Source organism: Macaca thibetana, chromosome 9 (assembly GCF_024542745.1).
Source record: "Macaca thibetana thibetana isolate TM-01 chromosome 9, ASM2454274v1, whole genome shotgun sequence".
Classification (NCBI taxonomy): Eukaryota; Metazoa; Chordata; class Mammalia; order Primates; family Cercopithecidae; genus Macaca; species Macaca thibetana.
Window position 1 is genome coordinate 59043080 of NC_065586.1, and position 27969 is coordinate 59071048.

The following is a 27969-nucleotide window of genomic DNA, read 5'->3' on the forward strand; positions in this document are numbered from 1 at the left end:
AAAGGGAGAACATTTTTGCAATCTACTCATCTGACAAAGGGCTAATATCCAGAACCTACAAAGAACTCAAACAAATTTTCGAGAAAAAACAAACAACCCCATCAAAAAGTGGGCAAAGGATATGAACAGACATTTCTCAAAAGAAGACATGCATACAGCCAACAGACACATGAAAAAATGCTCGTCATCATTGGCCATCAGAGAAATGCAAATCAAAACCACAATGAGATACCATCTCACACCAGTTAGAATGGCAATCATTAAAGTCAGGAAACAACAGGTGCTGGAGAGGATGAGGAGAAATAGGAACACTTTTACACTGTTGGTGGGGTTGTAAACTGGTTCAACCATTGTGGAACACAGTATGGCGATTCCTCAAGGATCTAGAACTAGAAATACCATATGATCCAGCCATCCCATTACTGGGTATATACCCAAAGGATTATAAATCATGCTGCTATAAAGACACATGCACACGTATGTTTACTGCAGCACTATTCACAATAGCAAAGACTTAGAATCAACCCAAATGTCCATCAGTGACAGACTGGATTAAGAAAATGTGGCACATATACACCATGGGATACTATGCAGCCATAAAAAAGGATGAGTTTGTGTCCTTTGTAGGGACATGGATGCAGCTGGAAACCATCATTCTCAGCAAACTATCACAAGAACAGAAAACCAAACACCACATGTTCTCACTCATAGGTGGGAATTGAACAATGACATCACTTGGACTCTGGAAGGGGAACATCACACACCGGGGCCTATTACGGGGAGGGGCGGGGGGATGGCATTGGGAGTTATACCTGATGTAAATGACGAGTTGATGGGTGCTGATGAGCTGTTGGGCGCAGCACACCAACATGGCACAAGTATACATATGTAACAAACCTGCACGTTATGCACATGTACCCTAGAACTTAAAGTATAATAAAAAAATAAATAAATAAAATAAAATTAAGTTTATCAATGAGAACACAAGGATACAGGGAAGGGAACATAATACACAGGGGCCTGTTGAGGGTTGGGGGGCTAGGGGAGGGATAGCATTAGGTGAAATACCTAATGCAGATGATGGGTTGATGGGTGCAGCAAACCACCATGGCACATGTATACCTATGTAACAAACCTGTGCGTTCTGCCCATGCATCCCAGAACTTAAAGTATAATAAAAAATAAAATAAAATAAATAAATAAATAGAAAAAATGAAAAAAAAAAAAAAAAAAAAAAAAACGAATTAAGGGCCGGGCGCGGTGGCTCAAGCCTGTAATCCCAGCACTCTGGGAGGCCGAGACGGGCGGATCATGAGGTCAGGAGATCAAGACCATCCTGACTAACACAGTGAAACCCCGTCTCTATTAAAAAATACAAAAAACCAGCTGGACGAGGTGGCGGGCGCCTGTAGTCCCAGCTAATGTAGTCCCAGGTACTCGGGAGGCTGAGGCAGGAGAATGGCGTAAACCCAGAAGGCGGAGCTTGCAGTGAGCTGAGATCCGGCCACTGCACTCCAGCCTGGGCGACACAGCGAGACTCCGTCTCAAAAACAAACAAACAAACAAAAACGAATTAAGTTCATTTGTTTGTTTGTTTATAATTTTAGGTCCCTGTCCCAGTGATATCATTTTTATTTAACTGTTTGAATATGTTGGACATTAACATGCTTTCAAAAGTTGAAACTATGCCAAGAAAGTATACCCCAATATCCAAGTCTCACTCCCTCCCACATCCCTTCCACTTCACTTTCCCTTCTACCTCTTGTAACTAATTTTATTGTTTTCTGCTTTATCCTTCCTGAACATACACATTCTTTAATTCTCCCTTTTTCTTGTATGACAAGTAGCACTATGAGTATTTATTTCTGCTTTTTGTTTCATGTGATATTTCCTGGAAATTACTCCATATAGTTATAAAAACAGATATCTTTTATCAACATAGTAGTCTATTGTATGTTCCAGAGTATATTCAACCAATCTTCTAGAATGGGTCATTTATATGGTTTCTGATATTTTGCAATTATTAATAATGCGGCATGAATAACTTTGACAAAATTATTTCCAAATGCAATACAGACTGAATTTCTGAATTATACTAATCCCTATGTGTGCAGCATTTTATGTTTACTCTCATACATAATGGGGGCTGTTTTAAAGGAATAGTTAACGGCATGAGCAAACATTCATTATGTATTAACAAAAATCATATTATGAAATAGATATAATGCAAATTATATAAAAAAGCATGGAGACATACATGCACATAAAATGAACATATATGATAGGATTATGGATAATTTTAACATTCTCTGTACCTTTCTCTATTTCTCAAAAAAGAAAAATACATTAAATTTACAAACAAGAACAGAGACATCTATTTCTTTCTATATTTCCCCAAAAAGAAAAATAATACATTATATTTACAAACAAGAACAGAGACTTCTATTTCTGACTAAACAGGTACCCTAACACAGGCCTTTTGCTAAAAATAACAACAAATGCTGGGTTAAAATAAAAAGAAAACAAAAGAATCTTTTTTTGAAGTATATTGCGAGTTGACACAGAATACTCAAAAGGTTAAAACAAAGTAAAAATGGAAATCCAGGGGGATAGGCAAACACTTAGATGTCTTTCATTCTGAGGGATATGCCAAGCCCTGTGCATTGAGCTTCAGTTTTCACAGCCATGTACAGAACTGGCAGTGATACACTGGAGCCGGCTCGAGAAAGCTAACTGTACATATCTTTTCCCAGCTCCACGTTCAATGACTTCAGGTTGGTATCGTGAAATCAGTCATAGTGTGAAATAGAAAAATGTGAGAAATTAGGATTTTTTTTTTTTTTTTTTTTTTTTGCCCTGGAGAGCCAGTTTTAAAATATTTACCAGGACACTACTGAACCCAAGGTTTAGGGGATAAATTCTAGGGTATATTAAAGATAGGAAGTCTAATTAGACTCTCCACATAAAGTTGGGATCCTAAAGAGCTACACACATGTTTAGTGTAAGAGCTGAATAGAATGATGTCTACCCTATAGAAAGAATAAGCAAGGAAATTAACCTCTTTCAAACTTGATGCTAGGTGGAGGTAAACACATCTTTTTTGAAAATTTAACCACAAGCCCACCCTCATGAAGGTTTATGGATCTGGAACTCATGTTACCTATGCAGCCCACAAAACTTTAAGCCCAACAGTTATTTGAATGTGTTCCCAGGTTGACAGTATCCCCGGCTTTTGGCAGATTCAAATGTAAATACTCTCTTTGGAAACATATCTTAATCTCAGTCTCAGAGATCACCACAAATAACGAATACAAGCTAACACACAGGAAAATAAGGCAGTTTGAGTAATAGCCAGAGGAAACAGAGACAGAAAAATCAGAACTGCATAAGCTTTAAATATTAGGCTAGGCACAAAATAGAAAATAAGTTTAATTTATTTAAATAAATAAGAGGATTGTATACATGAGAATGAAGTGAGTTTATCAAAATGATAAAGTAAACTGATTTCAGGGGAAGAAATGAAAATGGAAGTAATGATTATTATATAAAATTCAATGTCAGGTAAAACAGAATATGAGACACTGCTGAAGACACAATTAGCAATATCAGAAGATAGATCTGAAGAAATTATCCAGAACATAGCAAACATGACAAAAAAGGGAAACTATGTAAGAGGTTATGAGATATGATAGAACAGTTAGTGATACACATATGGTTAAGCTATAAAGAAAAGCATGGGAATCATAACCACAAAATGTAGGATAATAGTTACCCTCTGGGGTGGAGAGAGGCAGGGGAATTATTTTTTTAATTTTTAAATTTTTTTTGAGACAGAGTTTTGCTCTTGTTGCCCAGGTTGGAGTGCAGTGGCAGGGATCTCGGCTCACCGCAACCTCCGCCTCCTGGGTTCAAGCAATTCTCTTGCCTTAGCCTCCCAAGTAGCTGGGAGTACAGGCATGTGCTGCCATGCCCGGCTAACTTTATATTTTTAGTAGAGGCAGGATTTCTCCATGTTGGTCAGGCTGGTCATGAACTCCCGACCTCAGGTGATCCACCTGCCTCGGCCTCCCAAAGTGCTGGGATTATAGGCATGAGCTACCATGCCCAGCCATATTTTATTTCTTTAGATAGGTGTTTAAGTACATACATGGTCTTTGTGTTTAAGTAAAATTTTTATTTGGAGATATCACTGGGGGTCGGGGGAGAGAAGTGGAGCCTGTTTGAGCCCTAGCCCCAAGTAATGCTACTGCCCTTGAGTCGTCTTGGAGACACCCTCCCCAACTAAGTGCCTCTTTGCATAGCAATGGCTCCCGTCCCCATGCTCTCTGGTACCATGACAACTGGACGGGTAGTGGCGGGTCGGGCGAGGCACAGCACACAACCTAGTGGACCAGCCACTGGGAACAATGAGTCTGTGGTGGCCAAATCCAGCCTTGTTCTCCACTTTGTCAAGGGACAATTTCAAGAGTACCAGGACAGCATAATCAGAGCAGCGTTCCTTACACAGACTGTCTGCTTAGACAACACAATAGTCAAGTTTGAGACCTGGGGCAGCGCTGGACAGGAACAGTATGGTAGCCCGGCCCCCCTGTACTATGAAATCACCAAAAAAGATACATTTGCACCAGCCAAGAAACAGGTGAAGGAGCTAGAAAGGCATGCCAGCACCAGCATCGTCACTGTACTTGTGGGTAACAAGGCAGACCTGGCCAGCAAGAAAGCCCTGGAATTCCAGGAAGCACAGGATTATGCAGACGACAACAGTTGACTGTGGAGACATCAGCAAAGACTGCAATGAATGTAAATGAAATTTTCATGGCGATAGCTAAGAAGATTCCTAAAATTAAGCCCCAGAATGCATCTGGTGCTCCAGGCTGAAACCTCCAGGAGAACCACCCAGCAAGCAAGAGCCACTGCTGCAGCAACTGAGCCTCTCTTGCCTGCCCACTGCAACTACTTTCTCTGCCTGAACGACTAGACTGGAATCCATTCTAACCAATCGCACTCAGCAACTGGGGCCACCACTGGGGACAGGGGAAGGGGCCCACCATGATTTCTCCACATAATTTTGATCATGGGCCACAGTGAGTTATTCTACCTGCACCTTTCTGTACAAATACTAATTCAATTTTAAGTCTTAGATCACTTTTTAAATAATATTGATTTTCTGCTCTTCCCACTTCCTCCCCTTTCTATTGCTCTCCTACTTTTCCTTTGCTAGTAGCAGCCACATGCTCCTGTTCCCCTCACCCTTGTATATGAGGAAGGTGGGGTTGGAGCAACTACACTTTCTTTGCCTCTTGCAGAATAGACTCAACAAAAGCATCCTCATCCATACCTTATTTGGCGTGGTCCTGGGTTCAGGTGATGGAGTAGCTAGGGAAGAGAGAAGCAGCTCTTCCTTCAGCTGGCTGTCATCAGGCTGCAGCCCTCCCCCACTCCTAACTCCCAGCTGGGAAACCACAGAATTGCCACAGCATTATTGTGACAGCCATGAACCCACTGCCCACAACTCCTCCACCCTCAGTCATCCTGACCTCTGGCACTAAGCCCTGTTCTGACCAAATCACAATGATGAGTATTGGGAAGTAGGCAGGTAAAGGGGGAGTAGGAAGGGATGGAACTGACTTTTTCTCTATCTTATATTGGATTTTTTTTTCAACACGTAACCTATCAGTATCTTGTCAATATAATCAGCCCATTGATCGACCTCAAATAATTTTTTTTTTAATTTGGGAATTTAGATATACAGAAAAATTACAAGTATAATATACAGACTTCCTGTGTACCCCTCATTCAATTTGTTCTAATGTCACTATCTTAGCGTCTTACATTACTGTGGCACATTTGTCCAAACCAAGAAACCAATGTTGGTGGATCATTGACTAAAGTTAAGACTTTATTTAGATTTCACCAGTTTTTACACTAATATCCTATTTCTATTCTGGACCTGATCCAGGAAACCATGTAACATTTAGTTGTCATGACTCTGTAGTCTCTTCTTGTCAGTGAGATGTTTATAGTCTTTCTTCGTTGTTCACAACCTTGACAGTTTTCAGGAACGCTCAACTTGTGTGGTAGAATGTCCATCAGCTGGGATTTGTCTGATGTTTTCCTAATGATTAGATTGAGGCTACAGGTTTAGGGAAAGAATATCAGAGAGATGAAGTTTCCACCTTTTCACACCAACATGACTTCCCATTTGTGATGTTAACCTTAATCACTTAGTTAACATAACTGTTTACCAGCTTTCTCCTATGGAAACAGTCAAGTCAGTATTTCGCTGTCTTCCAACTCAATTTTTGGATCTGACTCACTCAATCCAGCTCATACTCTCAAGGAGAAGGGAAGTAGGATCCACCTTCTGGAGGGGGCAATATGTTATTTGGAATTCTTCTGTCAGGGAGATTTATCTGTTCTCCTCCATTTATTTATTTATGCAATTTATACATAACACCGTGAACTCATGTATATTTATTTAATAATTTATCCTTAATCCAATGCTACATGTTTTATTTTGTTGCTCTAATTATTCCAGCTATGGCCAGTGGGAGTTCTTTCACGTTGGCTCATGTGTCCCTTTTGGCATGCTTAATCTTTATTATTTTTAAGAAATCTCTTGCCTTCTGGCACTACAAGATATTCCATGCTTATGTTGTATTTTCCCATCACCAGCCCCAGAATCAGTCATATTTAAAAGGAGTCCTGGATCCTTTTATTGGAGAATAGGATTTACAAACCGGGATGTGAGCGTTGGATGTGTTTGTGGCTACTGGGATATCACTGCTTCTAGGCCTTCTCAGTGAACACAGCTAGGAAACATATGCATGTATACTAATCCACATATACACATGTATCTATAATTATTTCTGCATCTATCCATCTACATATATTAAGCTAAACATGGGTAAATACTTATTTTTTTTTTTTTTTTTGAGACGGAGTCTAGCTCTGTTGCCCAGGCTGGAGTGCAGTGGCCGGATCTCAGCTCACTGCAAGCCCCGCCTCCCGGGTTCACGCCATTCTCCTGCCTCAGCCTCCCGAGTAGCTGGGAGTACAGGCGCCCGCCACCTCGCCCGGCTAATTTTTTTTTTTTTTTGTATTTTAGTAGAGACGGGGTTTCACCGTGTTAGCCAGGATGGTCTCGATCTCTTGAACTCGTGATCCGCCCGTCTCGGCCTCCCAAAGTGCTGGGATTACAGGCTTGAGCCACCGCGCCCGGCCAACATGGGTAAATACTTATATCTCCAACTCTAATTCAGTACCACAGGTTTCATTCTGGCTCTCCCCTCTTGTTTATTTATCTATAACATCCCTTCCTGATAGTGAGAAATCTAGCTTCCACCATTCATCATCCATTTACTTATTTGTTCAACCCCAGGATACATGTAAAGGGGTTCAGAACTGTTAACCCATATCGTTATGAGAAACAAATTTACCAACTAGAATACAGTGTTTCTATAGTGTTCCTTAGTCATTAGCTTTACATTGTCCAGTCAAAATACCATTTTCCAAAGTTACTGAGGTCAGCTCCTTTTCCCCCCACCTACTCAGTGAAGTTATGCCATACATTTGTGATACAAGTAGATTCATTTGTTACAGCTTGCATTCCATCCTGAAATCCCTAACATTTAAAAGACCTGCATACATTAAAATTAACCCTTTGTGATTTACAGTTCTTTGGGCTTTAACAAATGCATAGAATCACATATCCACCACCATAGTACCATACGGAACAGTACATCACCCTAAAACTTGCCTTTTGTATCCCCTTTGTAGTCAACCACTTTTCTTTCCCATCATTTGTAATTTCAATACCTGAAACAACTGAAAAATTAGGATGCAAAAATTAAAAATCATGAGTCTTCACAGAATAAAACCTAAAACTGTCAGAAGAGTTAAACTGCTGAACAGTTAAACTGTAGGGAGAGTTACTACTTAAAAGTTATTGAGTTCTAGACAGGAGAACAAACATCTAAATTCTTTAATTAACTTTTTCGTGGTATTATTCCACAACATGCAAGATTATGAGATCAACTTTGAAGTTGTTCATGGTCAACAGAGTTGGATTCCAATCCTAAGCAACTATTTTCTGTATTTATAAAATATTTTTTCCAAGGATAGAACCTATAAGCTTTGATCATAAAAATGTTTTGAATTTTTAATTGTTTAAAATAAAGCCAAAACTATTTATTAAAAACAAAACCACAGTATAGTAACAAAAAAAAAAAAAAACCTACCTTACAGTCTATTCATTTGCTATATTAATTATGTGATTATTAGGTCTTAATAGATGTGGTATGACAGCTGCCCAGTTTCATAGATCTAAAGCACTCACTTTCAAGGATAGCTCTTCATGTAGACTAACAGATAAGAAAAAAACAATAAAAATGTCCAGGTAGCTTATTTGTACTGCCTCTTTCCCCTTCCCGACCCCAACCACCAGAGTACAAAAGTTTCCATTTTATTTACAATTAATAGTGTGCTAAGTCTACAGGTTTCACATACTACAGGTTTTGAGAATCATGTCCCAAAAGGCAGTATTATCTGGGGGTAAGTAGTTAACTATGTAGGGCTAAGCAATATAATCTACCTACTGGCAGTATCATCATCAGTTAAGAACTTTAAGATTTTAGCTTCCTTCCCCTGGTGGCAGTGTCTAGGGTGATAACTTTTAAAAAATATTCAGACAGCATCTTAAGGTTTATAGCTGCTATAGTCAATTATAGGTAAGTAATTTGGGGATAGAAGTAGATTTAAATGAAACAGAAGCAGATTTAAAAACTCTTCTAATGGAAGCACTTGGCTCCTATAGTTCTCTCTTTTTCTAAAATGCAATTACAACCATTACATCATTGTAAATTACATGCTGGGGTTATCTCAGTAGGTATCTGCCAAATGTAAAACTTACAGAAGGTTTTCAATGTAATAACGATGTTTTATCATTTTAATTACAAACTCTTTAAAAAACTCCCTAAAGTGTACCAATTGGGGTGGTCTAAATTAACAGTATCTTGGTAGCCCAAGGGTAGCAAAAATAGATTGAACTACAAAATTTCATCATACTTATAGCAGCTGTCTTCCTGCCTCTAGGAAGCTAAGTATTTAACAAAGCAGACAGCTTGGCATTGGCATCTGATTAGCAGTGTGTGCATTGTCAGATAGAATGTGCTTGGCTCTTTTGTTCCAGGGTTTGATTAGAAATCTGGAGAGCAGAGGCATCATGTAACTTCATTTTTAAAGCTTTTGAGAAAGGTAAATACACTGTGATGGTTCCTCTGGTATTGTACCTGAAAGACCAATTGATGCTTTTCTAGTAACATGCTTTATCACACCCTAAAAAATTTAAATAAGGGATTTTTTTGGGGGGAAAAATACTTCAAAGATTGAAATAGGCCAATCTTAAAATCACTTTAAATATTGTACATACCAAAAATATTTTTGCAACAGAGTGCTTTGCATATTGAGTCTTGCACTAAAATACTGTTGTTGGGGAGGAAGAATGGTCATTTTAGAGTGTGTAAATACAAGACTCTATTCCTAAATATATGAACAGTCTAAATGAAGATTCAGAATGTTTTTCTAAAACCACGTGAAAAGCTTACTGGAAAAATAACACTGTCTTATAAGAATTATATTATTTTGATGGAGGTGTCCAAACATTAAACTATAAAAGGGTGACTCTCATTACCTTTTCCTCACAAATTTCTTTGAAAATTTATTACAAACGATTGTGCTTACTGGCAGAGTTCAAAATCAGTAGAGTCCATGCAAACAATCTACTTCAATGAGAAGTACATTCTTTTACTCTATCAAATCCATCGGAGGTAATCAGACTGGATGTTTTATTCAACAGGGCTGAAGAAAATTGTTCTACAATAGGTTAATTCAAAATGGCAGCATAGAAAATGCATCTGTCAGTGGGGATCAAATTACAGGGCAAGCTCCTCTCAATGCTTAGAAAAACAAGTCTGCAGTTCTACAGATTATGTGCCTGTGTGTGTTTAAAGGGGTGGGAAAGGAGCTAAATATCTGAGCTAACCTCCAATTAAAGTCAATCATAAAAACAGCCAATTTAATGAGTGCGGATTTCTTTGGGTAATTATAACACCAACCACTTTTTTCTCTTTTAAATCTGTAATTCTGCCTTCTTGTTATTGCTTGCTTTGTCATTAATCGCCTCAGGACCTTGATTTCCTAGCAACAGACTGCCACCAAACATTTGGCTCCTGTTCAACATTTTCTTTGTGAAAAATGGCACTGCTGTTGCCGCCTGGGCTGCTGCAGCTAGACTGGCTGTGTAAGTGCTCTAATAATATATTCCACTGGAAAAAAAATCACATGATACAGGGTGCAATGACTGAGCTCAGTTAATTACTGAGCTGGGAAGTTTATCTACAATCTAAAAGCTGTGTTGGGGGAAAGGGGACTAAGGATTGAAAAAGTGTTCCTTCCATTATCAATAACTTGCAGGTAACAATATACAAAGAAACATTTTATTTTGGGGAGTACAAGTTTAAGCTTATTTGGGAAAGAGTACAAAACACCAATGTTTCCAAAATGTTGCTTGATGAAATTTTCCTCTACAAACAGTCCCAAACACACAGAAGATTCAAAGAATAGTTTGCTAAAATTTTAAAAAGCAAAATAGCCTATGTATCTTTCAGCTGTTTCTTTCCTACTTAAGGCAAAAATTATTTGTATATATAAATATGCTATGAAGTAACAGAATGAGGTTTTCATTCACAACATGAACACCCAACACTAAGAATACAGAATTCAAAATGTTCTGATATATTGTGCATGTGAGTAAATATTTAACAATCTATAAGAGAAAAATATGCTTATGACTATTTTTGAAATTATTTAAGTGGGACTGAAGCAGTCAGGTCTCGTGATTGGAAACCCAAGAATAAAATAGATATTTTGCTTTTTTTTTTTTTTTAAGTAGATTTACTGAGATTCTCCATGCCTTAGAAATCCTACCACCTCCCAGAAATGATAGTTATGGAAATTAACATGGCATGTCAGATATGGTTCGCTGATGCCTTGCTTTAGTTCTCAGAAATAAGGCTTTATAAGACTGGCATGTTTCAGGATTGCTGTCAGGATATGATAATTTAATATACCCAAGAGTACACTAAGAATTATGGAAGCATCTGTGTAACTAATAAGCCAGTGGACATACTGATTTTTACCAATGTGTCTACATACTATACAAAAAAACTTCCTACAAAGTATTTTCCCAAATCAGTTCATCTGAGGATGTGAAAACACTACAGTTTACCTTAAAACATCACAATCACAACCCTGACAGACTGAAATAAAAATGAAACTAGGGAATATCTATAAAGGAAAACTAAGCCTTAAAAAGTCTTCAGTTATATTAATGTGGTTAAAATGTACTGTTTTTGAAAAAGACAACAAAGGAATAAAAGATATTGGAATGATTTTAAGTAATTCTGCTTATTGCTGGCACTAAGTCTACAGCGTTTCACCTTGAGTCTGATTCCCCACTTCATTTTTATAAAAACAAATTTTCAGTCAATATAAGAAAGGAAATACATATTTACAATGACAAAAGTTTTAGAAATGGGCTCAAAACTTGCAAATGATTAAAAACTACCACAAGAAGCCTATCAATCTACCAGGAAAACATCAGTTGACTTTAGTAAGTAAAATATTTTTAAAATTTAACTTAGTTTATTGTAGTTTTCACATTTAAAAAGTTAAACTTACAAGAAGCAACATATCTGTGAAAAAAATATTATTAAGGATAAATAATAAAACATATAATGCTCATTTACTTTACTATATGTGTACTTCTCTGGAAAAGACGAAATAAAATATTTTTGGTGGACTATTCTACAGTTGATATTTTATTTGATTTTTACTATTTCTGTAATACAAAATAATCTTAAATAATCTTGTCATTTATAGAATGAAGACAGAAACAAATACTTTGAAAGATGAATACAAAAAATGATTAGTTAGGACAGCAGAACTGGAAAGAGTTGAGAGACTGGACTGAAATTAGATGTTTGCAGTGAAGGTGTGATAAGGGAAAATGGGAAAGTTATAGAGAAAAGCATCCATGGACTTACTACAATTGAAAAAAAAAAAAAAAACCTTGTGCCAGAAATCTGCATAGAGAACAAGATAAATAAGATTTTAAAAAGCAGCAATATATCTTTCAGAACATCTTCAACTATTTAGGATTTACTAAGATCCCTAACTAGTAAACCAGGACAACGTTAGTTAATACGAATGTGCTCTAGAAGTCTGGGGCTTCAAGAAGCTATTTCCAAGGTGAAGAAAGAAAACACACGATAGATTTAAGAGGTTAGAGTCAAAAGATCCCTATTATATAGATGAGAAACCAATACTGGTCTGAAAATGGGTAACAGGAAATATGGGTTCATACAAGAACTTGCCTTCCTGCTATGTACCAGAAAGGAAAAAGGTTGTTCTCTCATTTTTTCATACCAATTTACCAAATAGTTTTTTTAAGCTTGATGTACCATGTCATCCAGCCAAATCAGAAAAAAAATGGTATTTCAAAGAACTGACCCTCATGACCCTCAAACATGGTAGCACTACATATACATATGTGTGTGTGTATATATATATATTTATATTTATGAACAAAAGCTTAAAAGACTCTTTATAACACTTGCAATAGAGAAATAGGTAAGAGCAAGAGATCAAAGTAGACTTATTATGTCTTCCATTACATGCCAACAATAAAGACATAAATACATTATTTGTGTAATCAGGAACAATTGTATTGTTTGTAGTCATAATAACCAGATATCATTGAAACTATTACAAGAAATGTGGACATAAGATTAAATCCAGGGGGTATGGAGCATTACTGCTGATGGGTATAATGTTTCCTTTTGTGGTGATGTGAATGTTCAAAAATTAGATTACAGTGATGGTAGCAGAACTCTTTAAATACACTAACAGCCACTGAATGATATTTTTTAAATGAGTGAACTCAATGGTACATAAATACTTCAATAAAAGCTGTTAAGAAAGATTAAATTCAACTTTATCTGAAAAGACAGCAACAACAGAACATGTGGGGTAAATCATATTAAACTATAAAGATTCTATAATATGTTCAGTAAATATGTTGGAAGACAGATACCCTTCTGCAGACACTCAATTGTTTATGTCCAGTTTACACACAATTTCAAAGATATGACAACTAACACATAAAAATGTACACTGCCATCCGAATGTTTATAAGTTTTTCCGCTCTTAAACATGTTTATTAAAGAGATTTAGTAAACATTTCATTTTCTCAAGCAACTGCTGATTGGTCTAAAATACATAAAGAAAACAGAAGTGAAAATATTTCAGTGATTTGTTAATTCATTTGGGGCTCTGCATAAGTGCCTACTGTCTTAACAACTAAATGCTATACATATGCTTATTTTCTTACCATTCAGAGGCAATTAGCACATAGTGTGGTTTCCAATCTCACATAAAATTCCCAGACTTTGTTATAGTGCCACAAGTCCATAACATAAAATCTACCAATCTTTATCTTTAGGGCTCTAAGCTTCTATAACCAATACTATCCCAATTCTTCATAGTAAAAAGGTTAGTCCGTGTAATGAAAAATTACATTACTTTAATATTCCTAAAGATTTCTTCTCAATCTTGGTAGGGAGTTTTACTTTTGGTAGCTGCCAAAAGTAAGACTTAAGAAAAATTATAGGAATAGAGGAGTACATTCTCCAATTTGGAGGAAGTCTTTCTGTATAAAAATCACAGTGTTACCCTAAAAAAACTGGTATTAGAATTTTACTTATTGAAGAAAACAAATTCTAGAGAAATTAAAAATAAACACAAATAGGATTTCTATAATCACGCTCCTTTTTTTTTTTTTGAGATGGAGACTCGCACTGTCACCTAGGCAAGAGTGCAACCTCTGCCTCCCAAGTTCAAGCCATTCTCCTGCCTCAACTTCTCAAGTAGCTGGGATTACAGGCATGCGCCACCACAGCTGGCTAATTTCTATATTTTTGTAGAATGGAGTTACACCATATTGGCCAGGCTGGTCTGGAACTCCTTACCTCAAATGATCTGCCCGCCTTAGCCTTCCAAAGTGCTGGGATTACAGGCATGAGCCACCACGCCAAGCCTATAATCACACTCTTGTTGGAAAATTTATCCAGCAAAAATCAAAGATTCTCCCTACTAAGGTGGAAGTAACAACAGTAAATAATTTGTGTAACTTAATGAACATCAATAACATATGGAAAATGGAAAACATTAGAAACTGAACTCTAATACTAATGGGAAGAAATAGCAATAATTAAGTCTGTTTTGGTATGAGCATACCTTATTTTATTGCACTTCACAGATATCGTGGGGTTTTTTTGTTGTTGTTTTTATTTTTTTAATTTATTTTTACTTTTTTAACAAATCGAAGGTTTATGGCAAGCCTGCCTTGAGTAAGTCTATGGTGTCATTATTTTCCAACAGAATGTGCTCACTTGGATCTCTGTTATATTGCGGTAATTCTTTCAATATTTCAAACTTCTATTATATCTTTTATAGTGATCACTGATCTATGATATTATTATTGTAACTGTTTTGGGATGCCACAAACCACACCCATAGAAGATGGTGAACTGAACTGATAAATGTTGTGTTTTCACTGCCCTACCAGCTGGCCATTACCCCATCTCTCTATCTCTCCTAAGGCCTCCCTATTTCTTGAGACACAACAACAGTGACATTAGGCCAATTAATAATCCTACAATGGTCTCTAAGTCTTCAAGTGAAAGGAGGAGTTGCATGTCTCTCACTTTAAATCAAAAGCTAGAAATGATTGAGTTTAGTGAGGAAGGCATATGGAAAGGTGAGACAGGCTGAAAGCTTGACCTCTCACAACAAACAGGTAAGTTATCAACGCAAAGAAAAAGTTCTTGAAGAAAATTAAAAGTGAACACAGGAATAAAAGAGTGAAATAAGCTTATTGCTGACATGGAGAAAGTTTTAGTGGTCTGTATAGAAGATCAAACCAGGACAGCATTCTCTTAAGTCAAAACTTAATCCTGAGCACAGCCTTAACTCTTTTCAATTCTATTAAGGCTGAGAGGTGAGGATGCTATGCAAGAAAAGTCTGAAGCTAAGAGAGGCTGATTTGTGAGGTTGAAAGAAGCCATCTCCATATCATAAAAGTGCAAGGTAAAATAGCAGGTGCTGATGAGTTACCCAGATCTTGCTAGCATCATTGATGAAGGTGGCTGCACTGAACAACAGATTGTCAACATAGACAAAAGAGTCTTCTACTGGCAGAAGATGCCATCGAAGACTTTTACAGCTAAAAAGAAGTAAATGCTTGGCTTCAAAGCTTCAATCAAAGGATAGGACGATTCTTCTGTTAGGGGCTAATGCAGCTGGTGACTTTCAGTTGAAGTCAATGCTCATTTACCATTCTAAAAATCCTAGAGCCCTTAAGAATTATGCTAAATCTGCTCTGCCTGTGTTCTATCAGTGAAATAACAAAGCCTGGATGAATGCACACCTGTTTGAGTATGGTATGCTGAATTTATTTTTTATTTTTTATTTTTTGAGACAGTGTTTCACTCTTGTCACCCAGGCTGGAGTGCAATGGCGTGATCTTGGCTCACTGCAACCTCCACCTCCTGGTTCAAGCAATTCTCCTGCTTCAGCCTCCCGAGTAGCTGGGATTACAGGCATGCACCACCATGCCCAGCTAATTTTTGTATTATTAGTAGAGATGGGGTTTCACCATGTCAGCCAGGCTGGTCTCAAATTCCTGACCTCAGGTGATCCTCCTGCCTTGGCCTCCCAAAGTGCTGGGATTACAGGCATAAGCCACCACACCTGGCCGGTATCCTGAATATTTTAAGCCCACTGTTGAGATCTACTGCTCAGAAAAAAAGATTCCCTTTAAAATATTACTGCTCATTGGCAATGCATCCAAGGACTCTGATGGAGACATACAAGGAGATGAATGTTGTTTTCATGGCTGCTAAAACAACATTCATTCTGCAGCCCATGAATCAATGAGTAATTTTTGACTTTCAAATCTTATTTAAGTAATATATTTCATAAGGCTATAGCTGCCATAGTGACTCCTCTGATGGGTTTGGGCAAGGTAATTGAAAACCTTCTGAAAATAATTCATCATTCTAGTTGTCATTAAGAACATTCATGGGCTGGGCATGGTGGCTCACACCTATAATCCCAGCACTTTGGGAGGTCGCAGTGGGAGGATCACTTAAGCATAGGAGTTCGAGACCAGCCTGAGCAATATGGTGAAACCCTCATCTCTACAAAAATAAAATAAATGATGAGATGGGAGGATTGCTTGAGCCTGCCTGGGAGGTTGAGACTACAATGTGCAGTGATTGTGCCACTGCATTTCTCTGCTTGGGTGACAGGAGTAAAACCCTGTCTAAAAAAAATAAAGAGGCCAGACGCAGTGGCTCACGCCTGTAATCCCAGCACTTTGGGAGGCTGAGGTGAGTGGATCATGAGGTCAGGAGATTGAGACCATCCTGGCTAACACAGTGAAACCCCATTTCTACCAAAAATACAAAAAGTTAGCCGGGCGTGGGGACACGTGCCTGTAGTCCCAGCTACTCGGGAGGCTGAGGCAGGAGAATGGCATGAACCCAGGAGGCGGAGCTTGCAGTGAGTCAAGATCACGCCACTGCACTCCAGCCTGGGCAACAGAGCCAGACTCTGTCTTACAAAAAAAAAAAAAAGAACATTCATGATTCATGCGAGGTGGTCAAAATATTAACATTAATAGGAGTTTGGAAGAAGTGGATTCCAACCCTCATGGATGACTTTGAGGGCTTCAAAACTTCAGTGGAAGAAGTCACTGCACATGTGATGGAAATAGCCAAGAGAACTAGTATTAGAAGTAAAGCCTGAAGACAGGACTGAATTGCTGCAAATACATAATAAAACTTGAATGGATGAGAAATTGCTTCTTATAGATGAACACAGAGAGTGGTTTCTTGACATGGAATCTACTCCTGGTGAACACGCTATGAACACTGTTGAAATGACAATGAAAAATTCAGAATACTGCATAAACATAATTGTTAAAGCAACAACAGGGTTAGAGAGGGCTGACTCCAATTTCAAAGAAGTTTTACTATAAGTAAAATGCTATCAAACAGCATTGTATGCTACAGAGAAATCTTTTATGAAGGAAGAGTCAATTGATGTGGCAAACTTCATTGTTGTCTTATTTTAAGAAATTATCACAGCTATCCCAACCTTCAGAAGCCACCACGCTGAGCAGTCAGCTGCCATCAACACTAGTGCAAGACCCTCCAATAGCAAAAAGATTATTACTCCCTGAAGGCTCAGATGATCATTAGCATTTTTTAGGAACAAACTATTTTTAATTAAAGTATGTAATTTTTAAAGGTGTAATGCTACTGTACACTTGAGAGTACCGTATAGTGTAAATATAACTTTTATATTAATTCAAAAATCAAAATATTCATGTGACTTTCTTCACTATGATATTTGCTTTATTGTGGCGGTCTGGAACTGAATCCACAGTATCTCCAAGGCATGCCTGTGTTCACCTCTACATGTTACATTTAAGCAAAGATGTCTTTGCTTAACTCAAATGTTAACACAGTTTGGGCTTTACTTGAAGTGACTGTCAAATAAAATTACTAAACATGAGTGAAAAAGATTCATATGTGTTAAGTGTCAGGAATTTTACACCAACATGAAAAGCTCCAAATAGAACAAACAACTCTACAGATTTTTTTTCATTTTATTCTCTGTATTTATAAATGAAATAGTTAAGGTCACCTGCAAGGACATTGTAAAATAAAGGCTTAAATATTCATAGTTAATCCCTAAAGAAGTTAATTAAGCAGTCCAGAATAGGATAGTTAAAAATTTGAGGCAAAAATGCAGGAATAAAGTCACATGGTGATCATATGGTGATCATCGATTTGACCAATATAATGGGAGTTCTAACACATAAGAGTTCAAAACTGCACTTGGAACAGTGATAAAAGGCGAGACACAGTTCAGCTATCCCACTTCTTTAATAATCTTAGAAGAATATTATAAATTAATAAATTCCAAAAATACTTTGAACTCTATTTAAATGCTATATATAAAGAGCTGTGACATTATTTAATCAACTGTCATTCACAGACTAGCTTAAATTATAAAAAAATCATTAGTCCACTTACTCTGCCCAAGTGTACTTATTGTAACAGCATAAATTATGTTACAAAGTCTTGTTCCATCGTCTAATAAGGTTTAAAGCTATCACTTTAAGTAAGTTTTTTGTTTGTTTGTTTGTTTTCAGACAGAGTCTCGCTCTGTTAGCCAGGCTGGAGTGTAGTGGCATGATCTTGGCTCGCTGCAACCTCTGCCTCCTGGGTTCGAGTGAATCTCCTGCCTCAGCCTCCCTAGCAGCTGGAACTAAGGCGTGCACCACCATGCTTGGCTAATTTTTGTATTTCTAGTAGAGATGGGCTGGTCTCTACTAAAAATTTTGGCCAGACTGGTCTCAAACTCTTGATCTCAGGTGATCCACCCACTTCGGCCTCCCAAAGGGCTGGAATTTCAGGCATGAGCCACTGCACCTGGCCTAAGTAAGTAATACTTGCCTTTTTAAAAAATATATTACTTCAATTTCTATTAGGTGACCATTACAAAACAACTTAATTCACTTTCACTGAAACTTGCTCAAATCTTTTCATGACAGAGCAAAGAATACTAGATGACATGTTCTAAATTCTGAGCATGAAATTTTGAGCAATCTTTTTAAATTTCTAGTCACATTTTAGTTTAACCATATCTTTTGGTAAATACTGCCAAAAGATAACCAAATCCTAAAAAATAGATATTATTTATTTAATTATAAATTCATTCTAACTTGTTAATTCGATGGACACAGACTACATTACTGACATGTAAAATTTCAAATATAGGATTTCTTAGATGAGATTTCTTATAATTTATCACACTGCCTCATTTTAAGGGCTTTATTGCTTTTAGATTACTGACAAAGATATTTAATTGTAAAAGAGTATAAATGAAAGTTTTACTAAGAAAAATTGTTACTCATGGAATAGGTATGAAAAACCCATAGGGCAAACAAAGCAGGAGATGTAAAACGTAAACATTTGGTAGTGATTCTTACTTGCCTTTAATATACATATATTTCTGTTTCTTTGTAAGTATGAATTCTATTATTTACCGCCAAGGCTGTACATTTCTTCATACCATGTTTCCTCTACTGACCCACAATCATACTTCCCTTACTCCAGAAGCAAACATTAGTGACATCTGAAAACTGCACCCTCACAAAAAACACATTCTCCAAAGCAGTAAAATTCTAGGCTGAAAACAGATAGAAGTGGTCAAGAGAGAGTTATAAATAAATGAAGAGAGGAAAAGAGAAGACCTGTAATAAGACATAGGAACTGAAAAAAATAATTTAAAAAAGAAAACAGGCATGAATGCTAAAGGAAAACTCACCACAAGTCTCATATTCTCACAAAGTTACTGACAAGATATGACATATTATTCTTTCACTTATAGTGTTTAATTTCTAATCCATGAAACAGGGTACAAATTTGGCTGACTTTGTTTATGCAGGGTAAGTCACAAGGTACTGAACGTTTGTTAAAATCTATTTCTTAAATATATTTTTAATACCTAAAGTTTAAAATTTTCCCCATTCATAAGCCTAAACTTGCAAGGTGATTAGTTCTTTACAGTGTTATTTGAAACTGGGAACCTTTTTTCCTATCCTAAAGAGATGTTATTTGAAGTAATGAATAGATTTCTAAACAAAATCCCACTGGACTCACAATGTAATTCAAACACTATGCAGAGATGACTAAGAAATTACAAAAAATTACAATACTAGTAATTACACAAAGACGAACAACTATATCTTAGCTGAGAGCTTTCACATTTATTTTTAAGTGATAAAATGGTATCTACAACATTTTATAGAGTCTAGAATAATATTTGAGGGAATTTTGACATTAAATCAACCTGAAGATGAATTTAAGATTACAACTGATACTATAACAATATGAATTTGAACTGTGCAGGTCAACCTATACATAGATTTTCTTCTGCCTCTGCAAACCTCTGAGACATGAAGGCCAACCCCTCCTCTTCTTCCCCTCCTCAGCCCACGAAGATGACTGAGATAAAGACCTTTATGATGATCCATTTCCACTTAATGAATAATAAATATATTTTCATTCCATATGATATTATAACATTACCTTTTCTTTAGCTTAATTTATTGTAAGAATACAGAATGTAATACGTATACAAAATACGTGTTAATCAACTATTTACATTATCAGTAAGGCTTCCAATTAACTACTATTAGTAGTTAAGTTTTTGAGGAGGTAAAAGTTGAATGTGGATTTTCGAAAGGGTCAGTGACCAGAACCCCCACATCGTTCAAGGGTCTACTGTACTTTCTTACCACAACTTGCAATTTCCGCTTTTACTCAAATATTCCCCATAACACATTTATCAGTGAAGGTTACGGTCATTTTCTGACACTCCAATAGGTCAAGTAAAGGAGAAACAATATTCGGGGACAAGAAAGTTAACTGGGAATGAAATATACAGTTTAAAATGAATACAATGTTCCAGGAAAACAGTACAGAATTCCCATAGAGATAAATCATAGTTATCATCAAATTCAAATTCAGGCTGGGGGCGGTGGCTCATGCCTGTAATCCCAGCACTTTGGGAGTCCGAGGTGGGTGGATCACTAGAGGTCAGGAGTTCAAGACCAGCCTGGCCAAAATGGTGAAACCCCATCTCAACTAAAAAAAAAAAAACAAATACAAAACTCAGCCAGGCATGGTGGTGGGTGCCTGTAATCTCCGCTACTGGGTAGGCTGACACAGGAGAATCATTCAAACCCAGGAGGTGGAGGTTGCAGTGAGCCGAGATTACGTCACTGCACTCCAGCCTGGGCAACAGACCAAGACTCAAATTTGAATAATAAAAATTAGGCAATCTTGAAAAAAAAAGCGAGTTACCTGAAAAAGGGAAAAACCAAAATCAACATAGAGATTTACACTTCCAATCACTATGAAGGACCAGGGAGTAGATTTATATTCCCATCTTAAACAACTAACAATGAACAAAATATATGAAAACACAATTTTCAGGCATTGGATAATAAACAAAGAAGGGGCACAATAAGGTAAGTGCTACAATTACTCAAACTTACACCTTGAATAGAGTTCCCAGGCTGCAGAAGGAAGGAAGAACCTAAATAGAGTCAAGTAGTTTCCATTCAGGGAGGCCAAGCTGGCTACCACATGCTGGGGCAGAGTACTGGAGAGGAGAGAGCTGCTTGAAGAAGAAAGAGGTGGAAAGTGAGAACTCAAGATATGCAAGGGATTCCTCTGGAGTCTTCAGTACACATGTATGAGGAAAGAACCAATACCCAGGTAATCAGAAAAAACCAGTAACGAGGTAATCAGATTAAAAAAAAGTGATAGAATTAGTAGACATGGATATTAAAACAATTGTTATAACAACATTCCGTAAGCACATGACAACATGTAGAGCCATAGCATGAGTAAAAGAGGCCCAAATCAAGGTTCAAGAGATGAAAACTATAATGTCAGACATAAAATGTCAACTGGATGAGATTAATGGCAGATTAAACATTGTAGATGAAATAATTAGTAAACTTCAGAGTAATAGAAATTATTCAAGGCCGGACGTGGCAGCTCATGCCTGCAATCCCAGCAATTTGAGAGGTCAAGACAGGCAGATCGCTTGAGTTCAGGAGTTTGAGACCAGCCTGAGCAACACAGAAAAACCTGTCTCTAGAAAAAATACAAAAACTAGCCAGGCATGGTGGTGCACTCACTCCTGTAGTTCCAGCTACTTGGAAGGCTAAGGCGGGGGTTGCATTGACCCAATATTGCGCCACTGCACTCCAGCTTGGGAAACAGAATGAGAATTTGACTGAAAAAAAAAAAAAGAGCGAGCCCGGGCGCAGTGGCCCATACCTGTAATCCCAGCACTTTGGGAGGTTGAGGCAAGAGGATCATGAGGTTAGGAGTTCAGGACCAGCCTAAATGATATGATGAAAAACCATCTCTACTAAAAATACAAAGATTAGCCGGGCATGGTGGCACGTGCCTGCAGTCCCAGCTACTAGGAAGGCTGAGGCAGGAGAATCGCTTGAACCTGGGAGGCGGGGGTTGCAGTGAGCCAAGATTGCACCACTGCACTCCAGCCTGGGTGACAGAAAAGACTCCATCTCAAAAAATAAAAATAAAAATAAAAAAAGAAAAAATAGGGGAGAGAGTAATTATTCAAAACAAAGAACAGATAGAAAAACAAAAATATTGAAAACAGAATCACTGAGACATGGGTCAACTACAAGTGGCTTCTTCTTCTTCTTCTTCTTCTTGTTATTATTATTATTATTATTATTATTATTATTTTAATTGGAGTCCCAAAGGTAGACAGAGATGGAAAGAGAAAATATGACTACAAGAGTTTCCAGAATATGGCATAAGGAGGAGAACTGTAGTAGATTCCAGTGAGTTGAGGAAATAGAACTGAGAGTCTGGGAATTTCAGAGCAGTTAAGAGCTGAAAGATCACAATATCAGAGAACAGAAAGATTTACAGAGAAACCTGGAATTCTGTAGAGGGTCTTTTCTTAAATATATACCAGGTCAGTACCTGGGAAAGAAACATCCAAAAGTATTAAGAGAAAAAAAAAAAAAAGAGGGAACAGTACCTGAGGCACATACACATTTGGAAATAGTGACTATTTCCAAGACCTAGAGCAGAAAATCTCACTATTTTTCTCATTAAAGTCTCCAACGTTTTTGGCACCAGGGACCACTTTTGGAAGACAATTTTTCCATGGAAAGGGTAGGAGGCATGGTTTCAGGATGAAACTGTTGCACCTCAGATCATCAGGCATTAGTTAGATTCTCATAAGACACATACAATCTAGATCCCTCGCTTGTGCAGTTCAAAATAGAGTTTGTGCTCCTATGAGAATTCTCTGCTGATCTGACAGAAGGTGGAGCTCAGGTAGTAATGTTTGCTGGCCCACCACTCACCTCTTGCTGTGTGGCCTGGTTCTTAACAGGAACTGATACAGTTGCAGTACCTGGGATTACAGACCCCTTAGTGCTCTATGCCATGGAATACTAAGAAAAGTCTTGCCCTAGCAGTAGGAAATATTTAGCTTTATTTATTTGATGAGATTAATAGCAGTTCAGGTATTATAGAAGAAAATATTAGTAAAATGGAAGGCACAGCAAAGGAGGTATGCAAAATAAAACACAGAGAAAGAGACAAAATAAAAAAAAAGGTATCAGTGAGTTATGAGACAACTTCAAGTGGCCTGAAAGGGTCAGAAAACCAATTTGAAGATATATAATGGCTGCAAATATTCCAAAACTTCATAATAAAAACTAAAAACTCATAGCTCTAAGAAGGTAAACAAAACCTACGCATAAGAAACATGAAGAAGAATACACTAAGGCCCATCATAACTAAACTGATCAAAATCAATAATTTTCTGTGTGTGTGTATTTTTTGTAGGGATGAGGTCTCACTATGTTACCTAGGCTATTCTTGAAATTCAAGCCTCAAAAGCTATCCTCCCATCTTGACCTCCCAAAGCACTGGGATTACAGGTGTGAGCCACTGCACATGGCCTCATACAGAAAATCTTAAAAGCAGCAAAATTTGGGGAATTGGGGACGTGAAATATTGAAGAACAAAAGAATGTCAGATTTCTTATCAAGAATTATGCAATTAAGATGGCAATGGGGTAACATTTTTCATGTACTGAAAAACTGTCAAACTAGAACTGTATATCTGGCACATAAAGATGTTTTCAAACATACAAAAGCTGAAAGAATTTATTACCAACAGATCCAAATACAAGAGATGTTAAAGAATGCCCTTTAGGCAGAAGGAAAATGATACCAGATGGAAATCTAATTCTAACCAAAAGGAATGAAGAGAACTAGAAATGATAAATACATGAGTAAAAATATGCTTTTTCTTATTAAGTCTTTAAAAATATATATTTGACGATTTAAACAAAAATAGCAGCAAGGTTATGATGTTTATAATATACATGTAGAAGTAAAATGTATGTATTGTAAGTTGTGAGACATATATTAAAATAGCTGATTAAAAAAAACAACAACAACAATTAGGCTGGGTGCGGTGGCTCATGCCTGTAATCCCAGCACTTTCGGAGACCAAGGCGGGCAGATCACAAGGTCAGGAGATCGAGACCATCCTGGTTAACATGGTGAAACCCTATCTCTACTAAAAACACAAAAAATTAGCCTGGCGTGCTAGCGGGCGTGTATAGTCCCAGCTACTTGAGAGGCTGAGGCAGAAGAATGGTGTGAACCCGGGAGGTGGAGGATGCATTTAACCTTAAATGTAAATGGACTAAATCCCCAATTAAAAGAAAAAGACTAGCAAATTGGATAAAGAGTCAAGACCCATCAGTGTGCTGTATTCAGGAGACCCATCTCACGTGCAGAGACACACATAGGCTCAAAATAAAGGGATGGAGGAAGATCTACCGAGCAAAGGAAAAAAAAAAAAGCAGGGGTTGCAATCCTAGTCTCTGATAAAACAGACTTTAAAACAACAAAGATCAAAAGAGACAAAGAAGACCATTACATAATGGTAAAGGGATCAATTCAACAAAAAGAGCTAACTATCTTAAATATATACGCACCCAATACAGGAGCAATCAGATTCATAAAGCAAGTCCTTAGAGACCTACAAACAGACTTAGACTCCCACACTATAATAATGAGAGACTTTAACACCCCACTGTCAACAGTAGACAGATCAACAACACAGAAAGGTAATGAGGATACCCAAGACTTGAACTCAGCTCTGCACCAAGCAGACCTAATAGACATCTACAGAACTCTCCAACCCAAATCAACAGAATATACAGTCTTCTCAGCACCACATTGCACTTATTCCAAAACTGACCAAACAGTTGGAAGCAAAGCACTCCTCAGCAAATGTAAAAGAACAGAAATTATAACAAACTGTCTCTCAGACCACACTGCAATCAAATTAGAACTCAGGATTAAGAAACTCACTGAAAACCACACAACTACATGGAAAGCTAACAACCTGCTCCTGAATGACTACTGGGTACATAATGAAATGAAGGCAGAAATAAAGATGTTCTTTGAAACCAATGAGAACAAAGATACAACGTATCAGAATCTCTGGGACACATTTAAAGCAGTGTGTGAGGGAAATTTATAGCACTAAAGGCCCACAAGAGAAAGCAAGAAAGATCTAAAACCAACACCCTAACATCACAATTAAAAGAACTAGAGAAGCAAGAGCAAACACATTCAAAAGCTAGCAGAAGGAAAGAAATAACTAAGATCAGAGCAGAACTGAAGCAGATAGGGACACAAAAAGCCCTTCAAAAAATCAATGAATCCAGGAGTTGGTTTTTTGAAAAAAATCAACAAAATTGATAGACTGCTAGCAAGACTAATAAAGAAGAAAAGAGAGAAGAATCAAATAGACGCAATAAAAAATGATAAAGGGGATATCACCACTGATCCCACAGAAATACAAACTACCATCAGAGAATACTATAAACACCTCTACGCAAATAAACTAGAAAATCTAGAGGAAATAGATAAATTCCAGGACACATACACCCTCCCAAGACTAAACCAGGAAGAAGTTGAATCCCTGAATAGACCAAAAACAAGCTCTGAAATTGAGGCAATAATTAATAGCCTACCAACAAAAAAATGTACAGGACCAGACGGATTCACAACCGAATTCTACCAGAGGTACGAAGAGGAGCTGGTACCATTCCTTCTGAAACTATTCCAATCAACAGAAAAAGAGGGAATCCGCCCTATCTTATTTTATGAGGTCAGCATCATCCTGACACCAAAGCCTGGCAGGGACACAACAAAAAGATAATTTTAGACCAATATCCGTGATGAACATTGATACAAAAATCCTCAATAAAATACTGGCAAACTGAACCCAGCAGCACATCAAAAAGCTTATCCACCACAATCAAGTGGGCTTCATCCCTGGGATGCAAGGCTGGTTCAACATATGCAAATCAATAAACGTAACCCATCATATAAACAGAACCAAAGACAAAAACCACATGAGTATCTCAATAGATGCAGAAAAGGCCTTTGACAAAATTCAACAGCCCTTCATGCTAAAAACTCTCAATAAACTAGGTATTGATGGGACATATCTCAAAATAACAAGAGCTATTTATGACAAACCCACAGCCAAAATCATACTGAATGGGCAAAAATTGGAAGCATTCCCTTTAAAAACTGGCACAAGACAGGGATGCCCTCTCTCACCACTCCTATTCAACATAGTATTGGAAATTTTGGCCAGGGCAATCAGGCAGGAGAAATAAATAAAAGGTATTCAATTAGGAAAAAAGGAAGTCAAATTGTCCCTGTTTGCAGATGACATGACTGCATATTTAGAAAATCCCATTGTCTCAGCCCAAAATCTCTTTAAGCTGATAAGCAACTTCAGCAAAGTCTCAGGATACAAAATCAATGTGCAAAAATCACAAGAATTCCTATACACCAATAACAGACAAACAGAGAGCCAAATCATGAGTGAACTCTCATTCACAATTGCTTCAAAAAGAATACCTAGGAATCCAACTTACAAGGGATGTGAACGACCTCTTCAAGGAGAACTACAAATCACTGCTCAACGAAATAAAAGAGGACACAAACAAATGGAAGAACATTCCATGCTCATGGATAGTAGGAATCAATATCGTGAAAATGGCCATACTGCCCAAAGTAATTTATAGATTCAATGCCATCCTCATCAAGCTACCAATGACTTTCTTCACAGAATTGGAAAAAACTACTTTAAAGTTCATGTGAAACTCAAAAAGAGCCTGCATTGCCAAGACAATCCTAAGCCAAAAGAACAAACCTGGAGGCATCACGCTACCTGACTTCAAACTACACTACAAGGCTACAGTAACCAAAACAGCATGGTACTGGTACCAAAACAGAGATATAGACCAATGGTACAGAACAGAGCCCTCAGAAATAATACCACACATCTACAACCATCTGATCTTTGACAAACCTGACAAAAACAAGCAATGGGGAAAGGATTCCATATTTAATAAATGGTGTTGGGAAAACTGGGTAGCCATATGTAGAAAGCTGAAACTGGATCCCTTCCTTACACCTTATATAAAAAAAATTCAAGATGGATTAAAGACTTAAATGTTAGACCTAAAACCATAAAAAACCCTAGAAGAAAACCTAGGCAATACCATTCAGGACACAGGCATGGGTAAGGACTTCATGACTAAAACACCAAAAGCAATGGCAACAAAAGCCAAAACAGACAAATGGGATCTAATTAAACTAAAGAGCTTCTGCACAGCAAAAGAAACTACCATCAGAGTGAACAGGCAACCTACAGAATGGGAGAAAATTTTTGCAATCTACCCATTTGACAAAGGGCTAATATCCAGAATCTACAAAGAACTTAAACGAATTTACAAGAAAAAATCAAACAACCCCATCAAAAAGTGGGTGAAGGATATGAACAGACACTTCTCGAAAGAAGGCATCTATGCAGCCAGCAGACACATGAGAAAATGCTCATCACCACTGGTCTTCAGAGAAATGCAAATGAAAACCACAATGAGAGACCATCTCACACCAGTAAGAATGGTGATCATTCAAAAGTCAGGAAACAACAGGTGCTGGAGAGGATGTGGAGAAATAGGAATGCTTTTACACTGTTGGTGGGACTATAAACTAGTTCAACCATTGTGGAAGACAGTGTGGCAATTCCTCAAGGATCTGGAACTATAAATACCATTTGACCCAGCCATCCCATTACTGGGTACATACCCAAAGGATTA

General features: G+C 37.4%; 3 protein-coding genes across 5 annotated transcripts in view; 2 read left to right on the top strand and 1 right to left on the bottom strand.

Annotated features, from left to right (window-relative positions):
* The window catches only part of CAMK2G (calcium/calmodulin dependent protein kinase II gamma), a 1229125-nt gene that overhangs the window by 608773 nt on the left and 592383 nt on the right, over positions 1-27969 (top strand). The gene's annotated exons all lie outside the window — the stretch shown is intronic.
* Positions 1-27969, bottom strand: part of ADK (adenosine kinase) — a 711694-nt gene that overhangs the window by 282469 nt on the left and 401256 nt on the right. The window lies entirely within an intron of this gene.
* On the top strand, positions 4260-5829 carry LOC126962471 (ras-related protein Rab-5C-like). Its single transcript, XM_050803575.1, has one exon. The coding sequence runs from the start codon at positions 4304-4306 to the stop codon at positions 4766-4768; it is 465 nt and encodes a 154-aa protein (XP_050659532.1). The 5' UTR covers positions 4260-4303; the 3' UTR covers positions 4769-5829.